The sequence below is a fragment of the Salmo trutta genome, chromosome 20 (genome assembly GCF_901001165.1).
Source record: "Salmo trutta chromosome 20, fSalTru1.1, whole genome shotgun sequence".
Lineage (NCBI taxonomy): Eukaryota > Metazoa > Chordata > Actinopteri > Salmoniformes > Salmonidae > Salmo > Salmo trutta.
The window spans coordinates 27,278,459-27,298,235 of record NC_042976.1 but is presented as its reverse complement, the minus strand read 5'-3'; the positions used below and the strand labels follow the sequence as shown (position 1 = coordinate 27,298,235).

At 43.1% G+C, this 19,777-nt stretch overlaps 1 protein-coding gene across 3 annotated transcripts in view; it reads left to right on the top strand.

Annotated features, from left to right (window-relative positions):
- The window catches only part of LOC115155811 (nectin-4), a 35,744-nt gene that overhangs the window by 9,794 nt on the left and 6,173 nt on the right, over positions 1 to 19,777 (top strand). Inside the window, exons 2-6 of one of the 3 annotated variants that reach the window (XM_029702775.1) lie at positions 2,018 to 2,104; positions 2,675 to 3,022; positions 4,925 to 5,230; positions 9,641 to 9,743; positions 19,168 to 19,322. In XM_029702775.1, coding sequence (XP_029558635.1) covers positions 2,029 to 2,104; positions 2,675 to 3,022; positions 4,925 to 5,230; positions 9,641 to 9,743; positions 19,168 to 19,322 — 988 coding nt within the window. In that variant the 5' untranslated portion in view covers positions 2,018 to 2,028. The remainder of the gene's footprint in view (positions 1 to 2,017; positions 2,105 to 2,674; positions 3,023 to 4,924; positions 5,231 to 9,640; positions 9,744 to 19,167; positions 19,323 to 19,777) is intronic. The other 2 variants (XR_003868137.1, XM_029702776.1) reach the window with 2 other exon arrangements.

Genomic DNA, 19,777 nt, shown 5'->3' with positions numbered 1-19,777 from the left:
CCGGTGTTTGCTTGTTTGCAGACTTTTTTTGTACAGCTTTGACAGTGCTACTGTATCTTTTTTGACACGCAAAGACCTAAATGGCGTTCCATAGTATGTATGTCGTGACGCTATTACTGTGTAACTCGGGTAGGGCAACATCTGTAAAATAGCGCACTTGGTAGTGTATATCGGTACTCGACCAGTCGGCTAAAGCCTAAATCACCCACGACAGAGAACGGTTGATTGTCAAGGGCAATGAATTCCATTAGCTTGGCTTTAATGCATTTCGCCTTTGAGTTGTCTCACTGAAATGTTCTTACTCGTTGAAAGGACTGCTTGACTTGTTGACTACTCGATCCACACAGCAGACATTTTGGGCTATGTTAAGAATGCTGTGTTGCACGTGTAGCGCCAAATTTTATGTTGCGTCATTACGTCATGTACCTACGTTTATACAGGTATGCACGTCAGCTTTGACATCGGTTTTGCACATCGGCGTTAAACAAGACATGGGCCGATACCGATGTTGGCATTTTTTAGCTAATATCGGCCAATTCCGATATGTTAACTGACATATCGTGCATCCCTAGTACATAGTATGCAGTTTTATGTAGTACGCTAGTATAGGTATTCAGACATGCAGTCCTTTCTAAGTAAAACATGAAAGCCTCCCAAAATAGTGTAAAAGAGGTATTTTTCCCCTGAAGTGTGTGCTTGACTTTTTCTACTTTGATAAAATATATACTGTACTTTAATAATGTACTGTGCCTGTAGAAAGTCTACACCCCTTGAAAAAGAAATCACATTTGGCTGCTTTAAAATTAAATCTAAAAAGGATTACAATTTTCTTTTTTCAGATCTACACAACCTACTCCACCTTTTCAAAGTGAAAAGTTGTAAAACAATTTAAATTAAGAAGAAAAAAATACTGAAATATCATAATTTGATACTGACTTTTAAATTGACTTTAAGCAAATTTAAGTCAGTAGTATTGTTTGAAAATAAGACGCATGGTTAGAATATTGCTGTCCATCAATGATTCCTAACCAAAGTTACTGAGCCTGTGCAATTTTGACAAGAACTATGGAAACAGTGCCTTGAGAAAGTACTCATACCCCTTGATTTGTTCCACATTTTGGTGTTACAGCCTGAATACAAAATGTATTAAATCGATTTTGTTCTCACCCATCTATACACCAATACCCCATAATGACAATGTGAAAACATGTTTCTAGATGTTTTGCAAATTTATTGAGAATGAAATACAGAAATATGTAATTTACGTAAGCATTCACACCCCTGAGACAATACTTTATAAACTCAGCAAAAAAAGAAACGTCCTCTCACTGTCAACTGCATTTATTTTCAGCAAAATTAACATGTAAATATTTGTATGAACATAAGATTCAACAACTGAGACATAAACTGAACAAGTTCCACAGAAATGTGACTAACAGAAATGGCATAATGTGTCCCTGAAAAAAGGGGGTTGTCAAAATCAAAAGTAACAGTCGGTATCTGGTGTGGCCACCAGCTGCATTTAGTACTGCAGTGCATCTCCTCCTCATGGACTGCACCAGATTTGCCAGTTCTTGCTGTGAGATGTTATTCCACTCTTCCACCAAGGCACCTGGAAGTTCCCGAACATTTCTGGGGGGAATGGCCCTAGCCCTCACCCTCCGATCCAGCAGGTCCCAGATGTGCAAAGTTAGTAGAATCTTAATGAAAATGATTCACAGCTGTAATGGCTGCCAAAGGTGCTTCCACCAAATATTAACTCAGGGTGGGTGAAGACTTATCCAAGTATGATATTTCATTTTTTGGGGGGGTGGGGGACATTTTCTAAACTTTCTTTCATTTTCAAAATGTGGAATAGGTTGTGTAGGATCATTTTTATCCTCAAATTTTGGAAAAAAAATGGAAGGCAGCAAAATGTGAAAAGTGCAGGGGGTGTAGAGCACAACAGTTAGTTATCAACAAATGCAACAACATTACATCAGAGTGTAATATAATTCTATAATTCCATTTTTCCTAGTGACCCTTGCAATGAGAAGAGCAAAGCATGTCACGGAAGCTGTTCTATGCTGTGGGATTCTACTCGTCATCCACAGGAGTTCTGAAAGTAGGTTTCCAATTTATCTCATAAAATCTCATACTATTGAGCTGAAGTTTTTTATTTTTTATTATTGACACAGGGCAGGCAATAACACACCAAACACACACTCCCATCATTCTAGACCTTGTCCTTTTAGGAAACAACAAGGCACACACATCAGCTCAGTATGTTCACTATGTTTTGAGACATGCTGAACATGCACAAGCATCTGGAATGTCTTGAATATCTTACTCTTGAATAACTGTATGAACAGAGTCAATGTTTTTGGCTTATTATTCTAATACTATATTCACTACGTAGCTTCAGCCTAGACTGGACACAGATCTGAATATGCTTTAGCCATCTCTGACTATGGCTGCCCAAATGGGATTAAGGTCAAATATGTTTTTGCAATAGTCGTACAAATGTCTGCATTAATAGGAGATCATATTTCACAAGCACAGCTATATACAAACAATTATCTTATTTGTGTATGTTTAGGTACCATTTCTTTAAATTATTATTAATTTTTTTGAGTTTAAGTATCTATTCTACAGGTACATTTTTTACTGTTTTTTGAGCCTATGTTTTCTCAAGGTATACGGGTGATTGGAGGAAGCAGGACTGTGGTACAGGGGGGGGACGTGGACTTATCCTGCAGTCTGCTAGAGACAGATGAGGAGCTTGAACAGATAACATGGCAGAAAAGGACTCTGGAAGAACCAGAGAACCATAATTTCTTCCTTATTTATCCCAATGGGGTTACTGAATTTATTTCATCGAATGGATTGGAAGATAGAGTCCAGTTTTTTGGGAAACCGACAGAAAACATTGGTTCTATTAGAATAAAAGCTGCCAGACTGTTGGATGAAGGCAACTTCACATGCGTCTTCAGTGTTTTCCCAAGTGGAGTATACAGCATAGAGATACCTCTTACTGTGCTAGGTAAGAACACTTCCTTCTTTGCCTCACTGTTTCTACTTTTGACGTTGTAGAAAGAGTGTGAAATATCAATACCAGAAAGTGGGTAGTGGTTCATTATTAAAGTGAAGTAAGAGCAGAGACCTCATCTACACATTTCTGTTATTTGTTTTTTTTAACCAATATTCTCTTACTTACCACCGAAGTTGTAACGAGAGCACATCAACTCTCAATATACACGGTGGTCAGTTTATTAGGTACATCCATCTAGTACCGGGTCGAACCCCGCTTTGCCTCCAAAACAGCCTGAAGCCTTCGGGGAATAGAAACGTTTCTCAATTGGTATCAAGGGACCTAACGTGTGCCAGGAAAACATGCCCCACACCATTACACCACCAACACCAGCCTGTACCGATTAAACCAAGCAGGATGGTTTAATCGGTACATGCTGCTTACATGAAATTCTGACTCTGCCATCAGCATGAAGCAACAGAAACCGGGATTCGTCGGCCCAGGTGATGTTTTTCCACTCCTCAATTGTCAAGTGTTGGTGATCGCGTGGCCGCTGTCACACACTTCGTAATCGGGTTTGGTCGTCTGCTGCAGTACCCCATCTGTGACAAGGACCGATGAGTGGTGCGTTCCAAGATGCCGGTCTGCACACCATTGTACTGTACCGTTATTTGCCTGTTTGTGGCCCGCCTGTTAGCTTGTAGGATTCTTGCCAATCTCCTTCGACCTATCAACGAGCTGTTTTTGCCAACTGGACTGCTGCTGCTGACTGGATGTTTTTTGTTGGTCGCACCATTCTCAGTAAACCCTAGACACTGTCGTGCGTGAAAAGCCCAGGAGGTCAGCAGTTTCTGAGATATTGGAACAGGCGTTCCTGGCACCGCCGATCATACCACGCTCAAAGTTGCTTAGGTCACTCGTTTTGCCCATTCTAATGTTCAATCGAACAGTGACTGAATGCCTCGACGCCTGTCTGCCTGCTTTTATATAGCAAGCCATGGCCACGTTAACTCAATCTTAGGAGCAAACCATTTTTGCTTGACTGTCAGTCACTTTGGATAAAAGCGTCTGCTAAACAGCATATATTAATATACATTTTTCAGATGTAAGTAGTATTTCTTCAAAAGTCAAGTTCAAAACTGTAAGGTGATAACACTTGTAATGCTCCCTATCTTATGTTCAGAACCTTTTATTTATTTGTATTGAACACAACTTTTACCCCCGAGTCATTCATGCAAAATCTTAAGTTTTCTATGAAATACCATGGGAACATTTTGTTCTGTCACCAATACAACAGATAATGATAGGCTCACTGCAAAAGATACAAGATGTACATTACAAAACTGTTATTTTTGAAGTGCTAAATAGTAGATAGTAAATATAATTTTCAATACGATAGTATTTGACTAACCTGTCATCCAAAACCGAATTTGCATACCAATCACTTTGCATACCAATCACTCCTTAAAATGTACCTACTCTGGTCTTGTCATTTGCGCTCTAGCTCGCAGATATTGTGTGGGTGGGCTGTGAGGGATGTCTAATGTGCATGATGAGATTATTATGGATAAGAGCGAGAATATTTGTATTTGTCAAAAGGCAGACAAGCATCTATTATCATGTCACCAGAATAAGATTCTTGATATTTATTAGAAAGCAGCATCAAGCTCATCACCTTGCACTTTCACCACCCTGTGAAACTTAATACCTCAGGTGCCGGTACCTCACACCAGAGGGTGAGCTAAAACCGGATTTGCTGTACAGTAAATGTGTAGATACTAATGATGCTTATTGCAACATGAGCATTTGAATAAGTTTCACATGACTGGCTGTGTGTTTGTTTTTTCACTAAAATGTACAATTAGTGACTAGTTCATATTTTTTGTTCTCTATTTGTTTGTTTGCTGGTCATAGTACCTCCAGTGATGAGTGTTACAGTCGATGTCCCTCCTGTCGTTGGAGAGAATGAGGTTTTCTTGGCATCCTGTTTGGCTGCTGGTGCCAAGCCACAGGCAGAAGTGAGGTGGAACACGGATGCATTCGGCAGTTTGGTGAGGACGGTGACCAACTCCACCCAGCACGCCAACGGCACCACCACGGTAGTCAGCCACCTGCTCGGGGTGCCAACCAGAGCAGCCAATCAGCAGCAGGTTCAGTGTGTGGTCAACCAGTCTGCCCTGGTAACAGAGAGAACCCTGGCCTACACAATCAACATCAACTGTAAGTATGGACTCTCTGCCTTCACTGGCTGTGGGCCTAGTAGCACCTCTAACCTGTGTGTGTTTGTGGTAGGCCTCTACTCTACCCATGGAGCCTGTTCTACGGCTTCTGCCCTGACCACATTTGGCAGGAGGTTAGGAAGTGCAACTCAGTTTCCACCTCTTTTTGTGGGCAGTGTGCGCATAGCCTGTCTTCTCTTGAGAGCCAGGTCTGCCTACGGCTGCCTTTTTCAATAGCAAAGCTATGCTCACTGAGTCTGCACATAGTCAAGGCTTTCCCTAATTTTGGGTTAGTCACAGTGGCCAGTTATTCTGTCACTGTGTACTTTCTGTTTAGAGCCAAATAGCATTCTAGTTTGATCTGTTTTTTTGTAAATTATTTCCAATGTGTCAAGTAGTTATATTTGAGTTTTCTCATAATTTGGTTGGGTCTAATTGTGTTGCTTTCTTGGGGCTCTGTGGGGTCTGTTTGTGTTTGTGAACCGAGCCTCATGACCAGCTTGCTTAGGGGATTATTCTCCAGCTTCATCTCTCTGTAGGTGATTGCTTTGTTATGGAAGGTTTGGGAATCGCTTCCTTTTAGGTAGTTGTAGAATTTAACGGCTTTTCTGGATTTTGATATTTAGTGGATATCGGCCTAATTCTGCTCTGCAGGCATTATTTGGTGTTTTACGTTGTACACTGAGGATATTTTTGCAGAATTCTGCATGCAGATTCTCAATTTGTTTTTTGTCCCATTTTGTGAATTCTTGGTTGGTGAGCGGACCCCACAACTATGAAGGGCAATGGGTTCTACAATTGATTCAAGTATTTTTAGCCAGATCTTAATTGGGATGTCGAATTTTATGTTCCTTTTGATGGCTTAGATGGCCTTTCTTTCCTTGTCTCTCAGATCGTTCACAGCTTTGTGGAAGTTAATTGTGGCGCTAATGTTTAGGCCGAGGTATGTATAGTTTTTTAGGTGCTCTAGGGCAACAGTGTCTAGATTGTGGTGTCTGTATTTGTGGTCCTGGCAACTGGAACATTATTTTTGTCGTACTGAGATTTACTGTCAGGGCCCAGGTCTGACAGAATCTGTGCAGAACATCTAGGTGATGCTCTAGGCCATCCTTGGTTGTGGACAAAAGCACCAGATCATCAGCAAACAGTAGACATTTAACTTCAGATTCTAGTAGGGTGAGCCCGGGTGCTGCAGACTGTTCTAGTGCCCTTGCCAATTCCTTGATATACACAGTGCATTCAGAAAGTATTCAGACCCTGTTACTTTTTCCACATTTTACATTACAGCCTTATTCTAAAATGTATACATTTTCCCCTAATCAATCTATACAAAACACCCCATAATGAAAAAGGAAAAACTGGTTTTTTGAAATGTTTGCAAATTTATAAAAATAATGAAATATCACATTTACTTAAGTATTCAGATCCTTTACTCAATACTTTGTTGAAGTACCTTTGGCAGTGATTACAGCCTTTAAGTATTATTGGATATGATGATACAACCTTGGCACACCTGTATTTTGGAGTTACTCCCATTCTTCTTGCAGACCCTCTCAAGCTCTGTCAGGTTGAATGGGGAAGAGTCACTGCACAGCTATTTTCAGGTGTCTCCAGAGATGTTCGATCGGTTCAAGTCCGGGCTCTGGCTTGGCCACTCAAGGACATTCAGAGACTTGTCCCAAAGCCACTCCTGTGTTGTTTTGGCTGTTTGCTTAGGGTCGTTGTCCTGTAGGAAGGTGAACCTTGGCCCCAATCTGAGGTCCCGAGCGCTCTGGAGCAGGTTTTCATCAAGGATCCCTCTGTACTTTGCTCCCTTCATCTTTCTCTCGATCCTGACTAGTCATCCCCCCATTATAATGCTGCCACCACCATGCTTAACCGTAGGGATGGTGCCAGGTTCCTCCAGACGTGATGCTTGACATTCAGGCCAAAGAGTTCAATCTTGGTTTCATCAGACCAGAGAATCTTGTTTCTCATGGTCTGAGAGTCCTTTAGGTGCCTTTTGGCAAACTCCAAGCGGGCTGTCATGTGCCTTTCACTGATGAGTGGCTTCCGTTTGGCCACTCTACCATAAAGGCCTGATTGGTGGAGTGTTGATGGTTGTCCTTCTGGAAGGTTCTCCCATCTCCACAGAGGAACTCTAGAGCTCTGTAAGAGTGACCATCGGGTTCTTGGTCACCTCCCTGACCAAGGCCCTTCTCCCTCGATTGCTCAGTTTGGCTGGGCTTCCAGCTCCAGGAAGAGTCTTGGTGGTTTCAAATTTCTTCCATTTAAGAATGATGGAGGCCACTGTGTTCTTTGGGACCTTCAATACAGCAGGCATTTTTTTTTGCCCCTCCCCAGATCTATGCCTCGACACAGTCCTGTCTCGGAGCTCTACGGATAATTCCTTCGACCTCATGGCTTGGTTTTTGCTCTGATATGCACTGTCAACTGTGGGACCTTATATAGACCGGTATGTGCCTTAACAAATCATGTCCAATCAATTGGATTTACCACAGGTGGACTCCAATCAAGTTGTAGAAACATCTCAAGGATGATCAATGGAACCAGGATGCTCCTGAGCTCAATTTCGAGTCTCATAGCAAAGGGTCTGAATACTTATGTACAGTTGAAACCGGAAGTTTACATACACTTAGGTTGAAGTCATTAAAACTTGCTTTTCAACCACTCCACACATTTCTTGTTAACAAACTATAGTTTTGGCAAGTCGGTTAGGACATCTACTTTGTGCATGACACAAGTAATTTTTCCAACAATTGTTTACAGACAGATTATTTCATTTATAATTCACTGTATCACAATTCCAGTTGGTCAGAAGTTTACATACACTAAGTTGACTGTGCCTTTAATTTTCTGGAATTTTCCAAGCTGTTTATGTTATGGCTTTAGAAGCTTCTGATAGGTTAATTGACATCATTTGAGTCAATTGGAGGTGTCCCTGTGGATGTATTTCAAGGCCTACCTTCAAACTCAGTGCCTCTTTGCTTGACATCATGGGAAAATCAAAAGAAATCAGCCAAGACCTCAGAAAAACAATTGTAGACCTCCACAAGTCTGGCTCATCCTTGGGAACAATTTCCAAATGCCTGAAGGTACCACGTTCATCTGTACAAACAATAGTATGCAAGTATAAACACCATGGGACCACGCAGCCGGCATACCGCTCAGGAAGGAGACGTGTTCTGTCTCCTAGAGATGGACGTTCTTTTTGCGTGAAAAGTGCAAGTCAATCCCAGAACAACAGCAAAGGACCTTGTGAAGATGCTGGAGGAAATAGGTACAAAAGTATCTATATCCACAGTAAAACGAGTCCTATATCAACATAACCTGAAAGGCCGCTCAGCAAGGAAGAAGCCACTGCTCCAAAACCACCATAAAAAAGCCAGACTACGGTTTGCATCTGCACATGGGGCCAAAGATGTTACTTTTTGGAGAAATGTCTTCTGGTCTGATGAAACAAAAATACAACTGTTTGGCCATAATGACCATCGTTATGTTTGGAAGAAAAAGGGGGAGACTTGCAAGCCAAAGAACACCATCCCTACCGTGAAGCACAGGGGTGGCAGCATCATGTTGTGGGGGTGCTTTGCTGCAGGAGGGACTGGTGCACTTCACAAAATAGATGGCATCATGAGGCAGGAAAATTATGTGGATATATTGAAGCAACATCTCAAGACATCAGTCAGGAAGTTAAAGCTTGTTCGCAAATGGGTCTTCCAAATGGACAATGACCCCAAGCATACTTCCAAAGTTGTGGCAAAATGGCTTAAGGACAACAAAGTCAAGGTATTGGAGTGGCCATCAAAAAGCCCTGACCTCAATCCTATAGAAAATATGTGGGAACAACTGAATAAGCGTGTGCGTGCAAGGAGGCCTACAAACCTGACTCAGTTACACCAGCTCTGTCAGGAGGAATGGGCCAAAATTCACCCAACTTATTGTGGGAAGCTTGTGGAAGGCTACCTGAAACATTTGACCCAAGTTAAACAATTTAAAGGCAATGCTACCAAATACTAATTGAGTGTATATAAACTTCTGACCTACTGGGAATGTGATGAAAGAAATCATTCTCTACTATTATTCTGACATTTCACATTCTTAAAATAAAGTTGTGATCCTAACTGACCTAAGACAGGGAATTTTTACTGGGATTAAATGTCAGGAATTGTGAAAAACTGAGTTTAAATGTATTTGGCTAAGGTGTATGTAAACTTCCGACTTCAACTTTAAATAAGGCATCCCTGTCTCACCCCACGGCCCTGTGGAAAGAAATGTGTGTGTTGCCAATTTTAAACGCACACTTGTTTGTGCATACGGATTTTGTAATGTTGTGTGTTTTTTCCCCCAACACAACTTTCCATCAATTTGTATAACAGACACTCATGCCTCTCTCCCTCCCTCTCCATAGATCCACCTCAGACAGTGAACATCACTCTTAGTGAGGCCTCCCCAGCCACAGTGTTCCTATGTGTAGCAGACAGCAACCCAAAAGCCATCTACACCTGGACCAGGTAGCCTATGCTTTCACACACCTACAGTGCCTTTAGAAGGTATTCAGAACCCTTGACTTCTTCCACATTTTGTTGTTACAACATGAATTCAAAATGGATTAAATTGATTTATTTTCTTCTGCACACAATACCCCATAATGAAAATGAAATGCATAAATATCTTATTTATTTAAGTTTTTCCACCCCTGAGTCAATACATGTTAGAATCACCTTCGGCAGTAATTAAAGCTTTGAGTCTTTCTGGGTTAAGTATCTTAGAGCTTTTCACACCTGGATTGTGCAGCATTTGCCCATTATTGTTTTACAAATTGTTTAAGCTCTCAAATTGGTTATGTATCATTGCTAGACAACTATTTTCAAGTCTGGCCATAGATTTTCAAGTAGATTTAAGTCAAAACTGTAACTTGGCCACTCAACGACATTCACTGTCTTCTTGGTAAGTAACTCTAGTGTAGATTTGGCCTTGTGTTTGAGGTAATTGTGCTGCTGAAGGATTAATTAATCTCCCAGTGTTTGGTGGAAAGCAGACTGAACCAGGTTTTCCTCTAGGATTTAGCCTGTGCTTAGCTCCATTCGGTTTCTTTTTTATACAGTCCTTAACGATTACAAGCATACTCATAACATGATGCAGCCACAACTCTGCTTAAAATGCATGTTTTGGAATATTTGAATATTTGTATTCTGTATAGACTTCCTTATTTTCACTCTGTCAATTAGGTTTGTATTGTGGAGTAACTACAATGTTGTTGATCCATCCATCCATCTCCTATCACAGACATTAAGCTATGTAACTGTTGTAAAGTCCCCATTGGCCTCATGATGAAATCCGTGAGCGGTTTCCTTACTCTGCGGCAACGAAGATAGGAAGGACGCCTGTATCTTTAATAAAAATATCAATAAATGGTGTGGGGGGGTAGATCAGCTTTAATATCGAAGATAATTATTTTGATGGAAGCTACAATTTATCTAAATAATTTTCAATCCGCCATGTATTTTTTTTGTATGTGTATATACATATATTCTGTACATACACATACTCATTCCAGGGTTTGTCTTTATTTTTACTATGTTCTCCATTGTAGAAAGTAGTGAAGACATCAAAACTTTGAAATAACACATATGGAATTGTGTAGTAACCAAAAAAGTGTTAAACAAATCTAAATACATTTTAGATTTGAGGTTCTTCAAAGTAGCCACCCTTTGCCTTGATGACTGCTTTGCACACTCTTGCAATCCAATATTTATTTTTTCATTTCATGCTGTTGGTGGTAAGTGCCTTTGATTTAGCGACCCTGGCGTTGAGAAGGCAAAGTGTTCCCATTTTGAACTATTTAATATGTCTGAAGGTAAAACTCTGCCTACCAAGCAAGTCCATGGAGTAAATCAAGTGCACCTATAGGCGTACCCCTGGCCATTCAGATCACCGTGTCTGCAGTTTCCTCACGCCTTAGACTGTAAAAAGAAGCCTCGAACACACAGCAAAATTGATCATGTGAGATTTCAAAACTTTTAAAACCATGACTAGAGAGAGACTCAACGAATACAGCAACGAGCTGCTGTTTTTGAGTATGGACATATTTAAGTTGTTATTCATTGACCCCAACATATACATTCCTTATACATGTAAAGTAATCAATACATTTTACTATGATAACATGAATAAGTATATTTCAAGCTAGAATACAACAGTCCCTCTTTTTTGAATAGTAGCTCCATACTGTTCAAAATGATATAAACTTTGAAATTACTTATAAATTAACAGAAGAGAAAACATGATTAATATTCTCAATTGATTTGTATGTTTACACCTCCAAGACTTATAGCCTCTGACTATGTAATCTTCTTCCATGGCTTATGGCCCTGGTCTCAAACTTATAATTATACTATATACACTCTTACCCCCCACCCCCCTATCTGCCATTACCCCTCCTGTTGTACCACTGATAATGAATTTCAGCTGGAGCTTGTGACTTTCTCTTCCTCCTTCGGGTTCCTAAGAGAGTGATAGCAAAAGTCTTGAAATTAACAAGAAAACACAAAATATAACAAGTATTAGTAATGCGTTAAGCTATGCATATTGATATATAGCAAAAACCGAAGTTTGATAACATGACGATTGCCACCTCCCTTAGCCTGACTCTATACCTTCAGGATACTGTTCTGCTGGGGTCCACAAAAATGAAAGCCCTAAAAAAAAAAACATGCTTTCACCCTGTCTTCCCCGTCAGTTAGCAGGTGTTCCCACGCCATATCACCCTCACTTCGCCCTCTATTTGCATGCTATGTGCAGTTGACTAATATAATACTAATACAAACCCTTCCCCCTCCTGAGTCTAGGATGTGCAATGAATCTCTGTGGCTAGGCAGGTGGTGTTATTGTCCCATCCCAAGTCTTGAACCTTTGGTACTCCTCCACACATCTCCCGGTCTTCTTATCAGTCAGGAGAAGCTTTGAAATTAGGAAGTGCACATTCTTGCAGCCTGCCGCAAGTCCACTAGTTTCAGAGACGGGCCTCCTTTGTACTTTGCCTCCGGCCACAAATACATTTGCACATAAATCATTCCATCTAACCCATAACACATTAACTACTACTGCTAGGCCACTTATATAGTTATAAACATACTAAAACATGCTCAAGTCAATTAGTCAGTTTCCAACAGTCCCTCATCTAGAACAATGATCACTCACATGTTCCACACCACCAAGAAAACATATTAACTTGAACAGGGAAGAGAGAATACATGTTTAATAATTTCACACCACCCTTGATGAGAATGAGATTGGGCTAGACCATAAAGCCCCTACTAGCAATGTCCCAATTATGGTTAGCCCAAACTACAATCTAGTGGGATTTCTGATAACCTCCCTCTCGGAAGACACGAAAAGATAAGGTTTCCCTGGGAGGAACCCTCCATAGACTCACTTTGTGCTCTCCTCACAGTTTAGGGGCAGCGGCCTGTCTCTCCTTCTTGTCTTTCCAAATCATAATTAGAACTGTTGATAAATTATACAACCCATATTTGACAGACTCCACGTGAAGCACTAGGGACTATCACTCAAATTTAAGACCCTCAATTTAGCACACACCGACACTGGCAGAATGTACATTTACATACGGGAAATAAAAATGAAGTATGTACTACTAACATTGACATACAGTGAGGGAAAAAGTATTTGATCCCCTGCTGATTTTGTACGTTTGCCCACTGACAAAGAAATGATCAGTCTATAATTTTAATGGTAGGTTTATGGCTCGGACGATGGCGTTACTACGCAGACGATTTTGGTGGCCTGCCATGGGAGAAGATACCCGGTTTGTTGCTGCATGCCCAGTATGTGCACAAAATAAGAGTGCCAATCGGGCCAGTTCTGGACTTCTTCACCCCCTACCTATTCCCCGGTGACCATGGTCGCATCTGGCTCTGGACTTTGTTACGGGATTGCCCTCTTCTGAAGGGAACACGGTCATTCTGACTATTGTGGACAGATTCAGCAAGTTCGCCCACTTTGTACCCATCTCCAAGCTTCCCTCTGTCTCCGAGACGTCTGAGATCCTGGTTAGGGAGGTTTTCAGGGTCCACGGGTTGCCCAGTGACATTGTTTCTGACCGTGGTCCTCAGTTTACCTCTGCTATCTGGAAATCCTTCTGTTTGGCTATTGGAGCTACAGTCAGTCTTACATCTGGATTTCACCCCCAATCTAATGGTCAGGCGGAGAGAGCCAACCAGAAGATGGAATCCACGCTGCGCTGCCTTGTCTCCTCCAACCCCGCCTCTTGGGCCTCTCAGTTGCCGTGGGTCGAGTATGCCCATAATACTCTCCCTACATCTGCTACTGGGATGTCTCCCTTCCAGTGCCTGTATGGTTACCAACCTCCCTTGTTTCCTTCTCAGGAGAAGGATCTCGCGGTACCCTCGGTCCAGGCCCACATTCGTCGTTGCCACCGGACCTGGCATAGGGCCAGAAAGGCTCTCCTTAGAGTTTCTGACCGTTATCAGCTCCAGGCGAATCGTCGCCGGATTCCAGGTCCAGTTTATGCTATTGGAGATAAGGGTGAGGGTGATTCATCCCGTTGTAGTTCGACTTAAGTTGCCTAGAACTCTCAGAAACCACCCCACCTTTCATGTCTCCTGCCTCAAGCCTGTGCACCTCAGTCCTCTGCTACCCCCTCCGCCTCCTCCGCCTCGGATGATCGGAGGTGGTCCAGTCTACACGGTGCGCCGCATTATGGATGCCAGACGGCGGCTTCGGGGTTTTCAGTATCTCGTGGACTGGGAGGGGTATGGTCCTGAGGAGAGGAGTTGGATTCCTCGGCGTCAAATCCTGGACAATACCGTCCTTACTGACTTCTACCGCCTCCATCCTGGCGCTCCGGGTTGTCCGCCCGGTGGCGTTCGTCGGAGGGGGGGTACTATCAGGAATCCCGCTTCCTGAGTCTTTCTGCCTGAGATGACTGTTTTTGTTTGAGTGTTGTCTAAGGTTCCTGAACGCACCCTGTCTGGTTGCCAGGCAACGAGGTTAGGCGGGAGATCTATTTATTACCCGCACCTGTATCTCATCAACCTTCTGCACACCTGGACCTGATCTTCACCTCTTCTTAAACCCTGAGCTGACATCCATTCCCTGCCGGATCGTTCGCAACGAACAGTATGTTGTGCCAGCGTATCAGCCTCATGTTTCCTGAGCTAGTTTTGTTGTTTTGTGCTTGTTACTGGTTACTCACTCCCGTTTACTCTGTCTACAGTCATTCTCCCGGAACATTCAACTCCGGGAATGTTCTGGCTAGGTTTAGGATATTTACTAGCCAAAACCAGTGACAAACTCAGCTATGCTATCGACATATGGCAGTACATAACTTGCTTATTTTGCCAGCTAGAAAGAAATGGCCACAAATTCATTCAGAATCAGAGGGAGAGGATAGCTAGCTAGAGCAATAGCTAACGCTACCTGCTGCCTCTTCAAGCAGCATTGCAACTAACATTATTCAGCGCTGCAAATACAGACCTTTTTATCAAAATGATTTAGTCTTTCAAGTGACATTATTGATAAAACATGTCATAACCAATTTGACAACTTTCTTACCTCAACTGACCCACCAGGTTTCCATTTTGAAGCTATCACCTACTGGGGCAATTAGGCTAATGGAGGATTTGCTCCGTGACTTTTCATTGAAGTAAAAAAAAATCCCAAACATAAATCCCTAAACATATTATCTATTTTTAGCTCATGTTGTCAAGTGTAAATGGCAGTTTTCAGAAATAAAATCTGTGATTGGACGGTAGTGTTATTAAGGCTGTAAACAATCAAACTTTATTCCGAAATTAGAATGCTCTGGCTGGAAAGGCTTTTAAATATGAACATGAACTTTCTAGTGACCAACTGTCATTAAGTTACAGGAAAATGCTTAGTAACCTCTTAACAGTGCAGCTCTTGATTGTCACAAGCGCTTGCAAAGATTGTAGAACTGGGAGTGGACAAATGAGATGCTCAACCTTTATCAACAAAGCTATAAAACCACTTAATTTGGTACAACACTTCCACTAACGGTTGGCACAAATGCAACAGATTTGTTGTCCCGAAATATGAAAATGAGCCCATGCCAGCACATTGCCCCGATCAACATTTCAAACTGCAGTAAATGTAAGGTAAATAAGTCATTTTCAAAAATAACACCTGATTTCAACTGTAAAAATACAATATTTTTACTGCAACTCAGTAGCTTGTAACTTTCTGTCAAATTACAGGTAATTTTTAAGTGTGTGCCATTAGCACATCTGAAGTATCCCATAAGTATAACTGTAGAACCTGTCATTTGTTCTACCTGGAACCAGAGAGTTCAAATGGGTTCCCCTACCTACAGGTACAAAACCACGGGTTCTATGTAGTGATGTTAGGTTTGATACCGAAGCTCTGAGGCATGTGCCGAAATCGCTAAGCAGCTAAAATTCGAAGCAGTGTGCAGATGCGTATCACTTTATCACAAGTATGCCGATGACGTCCAAAGCTTAGTTGGATCACGTGCTTTTTCAAAATGTGAGACCCCGCTGATTTCGCAATAGTTCCAGTGCTTTAATCGATTCCAAGCTGCTTTCAAACACCAACCTCTACTAGACACCGTACTTACAAATATTGTAAGGATTTTTGTACATGTAGTTTCACCTGACCGGTAGTTTAGCAGGTAGAGTAGGGAACTATGGAACATTCAGGGTAGTGAGGGTATGTGGTCGAATCCCCTTGAAGGCATACTATTTTGAAAATTGTTCTAACCACACTGCACTGTTGTTCAATTATTTTGTTTTATTTAGTATAGTATAAGCTTCTGTCTTAAGCATCCTAAATAATGGCATATATTCCATATATTCCATTCTGAATGCATATTGTGGGTGAATAAAAGTTCAAATTATTGGATATTGCCACTCAGACTGGATTCCAATAGGAATTAGACATCACTTTGCAAGCCAGAGTAATGTGACTTGATGCTGGTTTTGCAGATGACCAGTATATGCTGGTACACTGCTGACCAGTATTGAAAAATCAATCAAGGCTGGTCACCAGTGAAAACACAACCAAGGCTGGTCACCAGCGAAAACACAACCAAGACTGGTCACCAGTAAAAACACAACCAAGGCTGGTCATGCGCCAAACGCAATCTTCGCTCTCTCTCTTTCATCTTCTGTCTTATCATCTCTCCCTTCTGCTAAATCATTCTCCCTCCTGTCCCCTGATTCTGCCTCTTCGACCCTACTCTCCTCCCATTCCGCATCCTATTGACTCACACTGTCACCTTTCCTCCCGGCTGGCTCGGCCCTCCACTTCTGCTCCGTGGTTGAGTGACTCATTGTGAGCTTACAGAACAGGGCTGTTGGCAGCTGTGCGAAAATGGAAGAAAACTACATTTCCATGGGACCGATCATCCTTTCACTCCCTCATCTCTACCTTTTCGCTGCTTAAGCCACTTTCTATCACTCTCAATTTCAAGCCTCTTATTCCTCCACCCCCTCTGCGGATGACTTTATCAACAACTTTTAAAACCACTTTGAAAAGAAAGTTGATGACATCCGTTCCTCATTCACTCAGCCTATTGAGTCCACTGGTCCCACTCACACAAAAATACCCTTGACCTCTTTCTCCAGAGGAAATCCTGCGACTAATGAAGTCTAGCCGCCTGACAACCTGCCCGCTCGACCCCATCTCCCTTCCCCAGACCATCTCTGGAGACCTTCTCCCATTCCTGACCACTAGCTGCGTCCCCTCAGATTTCAATATGTCCCAAGTCACTCCCCTCCTCAAGAAACCAATCCCTTGACCCCTCCTCAATCCCCTTTATTTTATTTCCAAAACTTGAGCACGATGTCTCTTACCAACTCTCGCTATGTCTCTCAGAACAATCTTCTTGACCATTACCAGTCAGGATTCAATACTCCGCCTCCTGAGTGGCGCAGTGGTCTAAGCCACTGCATCGCAGTGCTAGCTGTGCCACTAGAAATTCTGGGTTCGAGTCCAGGCTCTGTCGCAGTCGGTCGCGACCATGAGACAAATGGGGCGGCGCACCGTTGGCCCAGCATCGCCCGGGTTAGGGGAGGGTTTGGCCGGCAGGCATGTCCTTGTCCCATCGCGCACTAGCGACTCCTGTGGCGGGCTGGGCGTAGTGCACGCTGAAACGGTCGCCAGATGTACTGTGTTTCCTCCAACACATTGGTGCGGCTGGCTTCCGGGTTAAGTGGGCATTGTGTTAAGAAGCAGTGCGGCTTGGTTGGGTTGTGTTTCGGAGGACGTACGGCTCTCGACCTTCACCTTTCCCGAGTCCGTATGGGAGAGTTGCAGCGATGAGACAAGACTGTAACTACCAATTGGATATCATGAAATTGGGGAGAAAAGGGGGAAAAAAGAAATAAAAGAAGGAAAAGAAAAAGGAAAATTAAGGATTCAATACTGGTCACAAAACAAAAACTGCTCTTCTCTGTGTCACGGAGGCTCTCCGCACTGCCAAAGCTGACTCTCTCCTCTGTGCTCATCCTCATAGATCTTTCGACTGCCTTCAACACCCTCTCAGGGCTGGGTGTCTAGGGCTCTGCATACTTTTGGATTGCATCCTACCTGGCAGGCCGCTTCTACCAGTTGGCGTAGAGACAATCTGTGTCTGCACCACATACTCTCACTACTAGTGTCCCCCAGGGCTCGGTTCTAGGCCCTATTCTCTCTATACACAAAATCACTCGGCTCCATCATATTCTAACATGGTCTCTCCTGTCATTGCTATGCGGATGACACCTACTTTTTCCCTTCCCCCTTCTGACACCCAGGTGGCGACACGCATTTGACATATCTCAGCTTGGAATTTCATCCCACCACCTCGACAAGACGGAGCTGATCTTCCTCCAGGGGAAGGTCTGCCCACTCCAAGACCTCTCCATCACGATTGACAACTCCACGGTGTCCCCCTCCCAGAGTGCAAAGAACATTGGCATGAACCTGGAGAACATAAACACAACATCGTTCTCTGCGAATATCAAAGCAGTGACTCGCACCTGCAGGTTCATGCTCTACAACATCCGTAGAGTATGACTCTACCTCATACAGGAAGCAGTGCAGGTCCTAATCCAGGCACTTGTCATCACCCGTCTGGACTACAGCAAGTCGCTGTTGGCTGGCCTCTGCTTGTGCCATCAAACCCCTGCAACTTATCCAGAAGGCTGCAACCCACCTGGTGTTCAACCCGCTCCTCCGCACACTCCACTGGCATCCAGTCTAAGCTCGCATCCACTACAAGACCATGGTACTTGTCTATGGGGCAGCAACAGGAACTGCCCCTCCCTACCTTCAGGCTATGCTCAAACCCTACACCCCAACCATATTACTCCGTTCTTCCTACATCTGTTCTTTTGGCCCTCCCACCCCTACAGGAGGGCAGCTCCCATTCATCCCAGTCAAAGCTCTTCTCTGTCATGGCACCCCAGTGATGGAACCAGCTTCCCTCTGAAGCCTATGTTCCAAAAACATCTGAAGCCCTACCTCTTCAAAGTGTATTCTAAATAATCCCACAGCACCCCCACCCCACCTCCCCTTTCCTCCAAAAAATGTGTTTGGTGAACTAACACTCGCACTTGACTTTCTTCCCCCCCCCCCCCCTCTTACTAGCGCTGTGTTTACTCAATCTACTTCATTGAGGAAAAATGTGCTTACTATGACTGTGATATGTGGTTGTCCCACCTCGCTATTTTAGGATGAATACACTAAGTCGCTCTGGATGAGAGTGTCTGCTAAATGGCTAAAATGTGAGTGTCAACAGCAAAAACAGGCTTTTTACTAGCTAAAACACAACGAAGGCTGCTCACCAGCCTATGCTTGTCTGCTGTTTTTTTCAGCAGGGTCAGCCCTTCTCCTCACCCTCTCTCTCTCTCTCTCTCTCTCTCTCTCCCCCAGAGTGGGCCAGCCATGGCCTCAGTCTGCAGTGAGAGCAGAGGGAGACACACTGCATCTCATCAGCCTCAGCTCTGAGCTGAATGGCCTCTACACCTGTGAGGCCTCCAATCCTTACGGACGAGCAACTGGCTCTCAATATGTGCATGTTGTCTCCAGTAAGAACACCTGAGAGAGAAAAAATAAAAATACACACACACATTGTGGCGGATGAATCAGAATTAGTTGGGTAACATAGATAATTAAGATGTCTTATCTGCATAATATGCTTATATGATATACTTGTTATTAGAATGTATCCCTTTGGACTCTGGTGTTGGCAGTTGCACTTCTTCCCTCAGCTGGGGCTCAGTCACCTGGGGCCCAGAGAGGGGAGAGCAGGCTTGTCTTTCACATGTCTCTGGTGCTATGCAGAATATCAGAAAGGGAAGAGGACAGGAGGGAACATTGTCTTCATATGTGAATGTGTCTTTACCTATTCTAAACCATGTGAAGGGATGGCGTGATTAATGGGGAACCAATTACTGGTTTCCACAATGTTTGTGTGCCAGTTACTCTCTCCTTTGGTCTTGGGGGGATGTGTGTTGTAGTGTCTGGAGTTGACAATTGATTT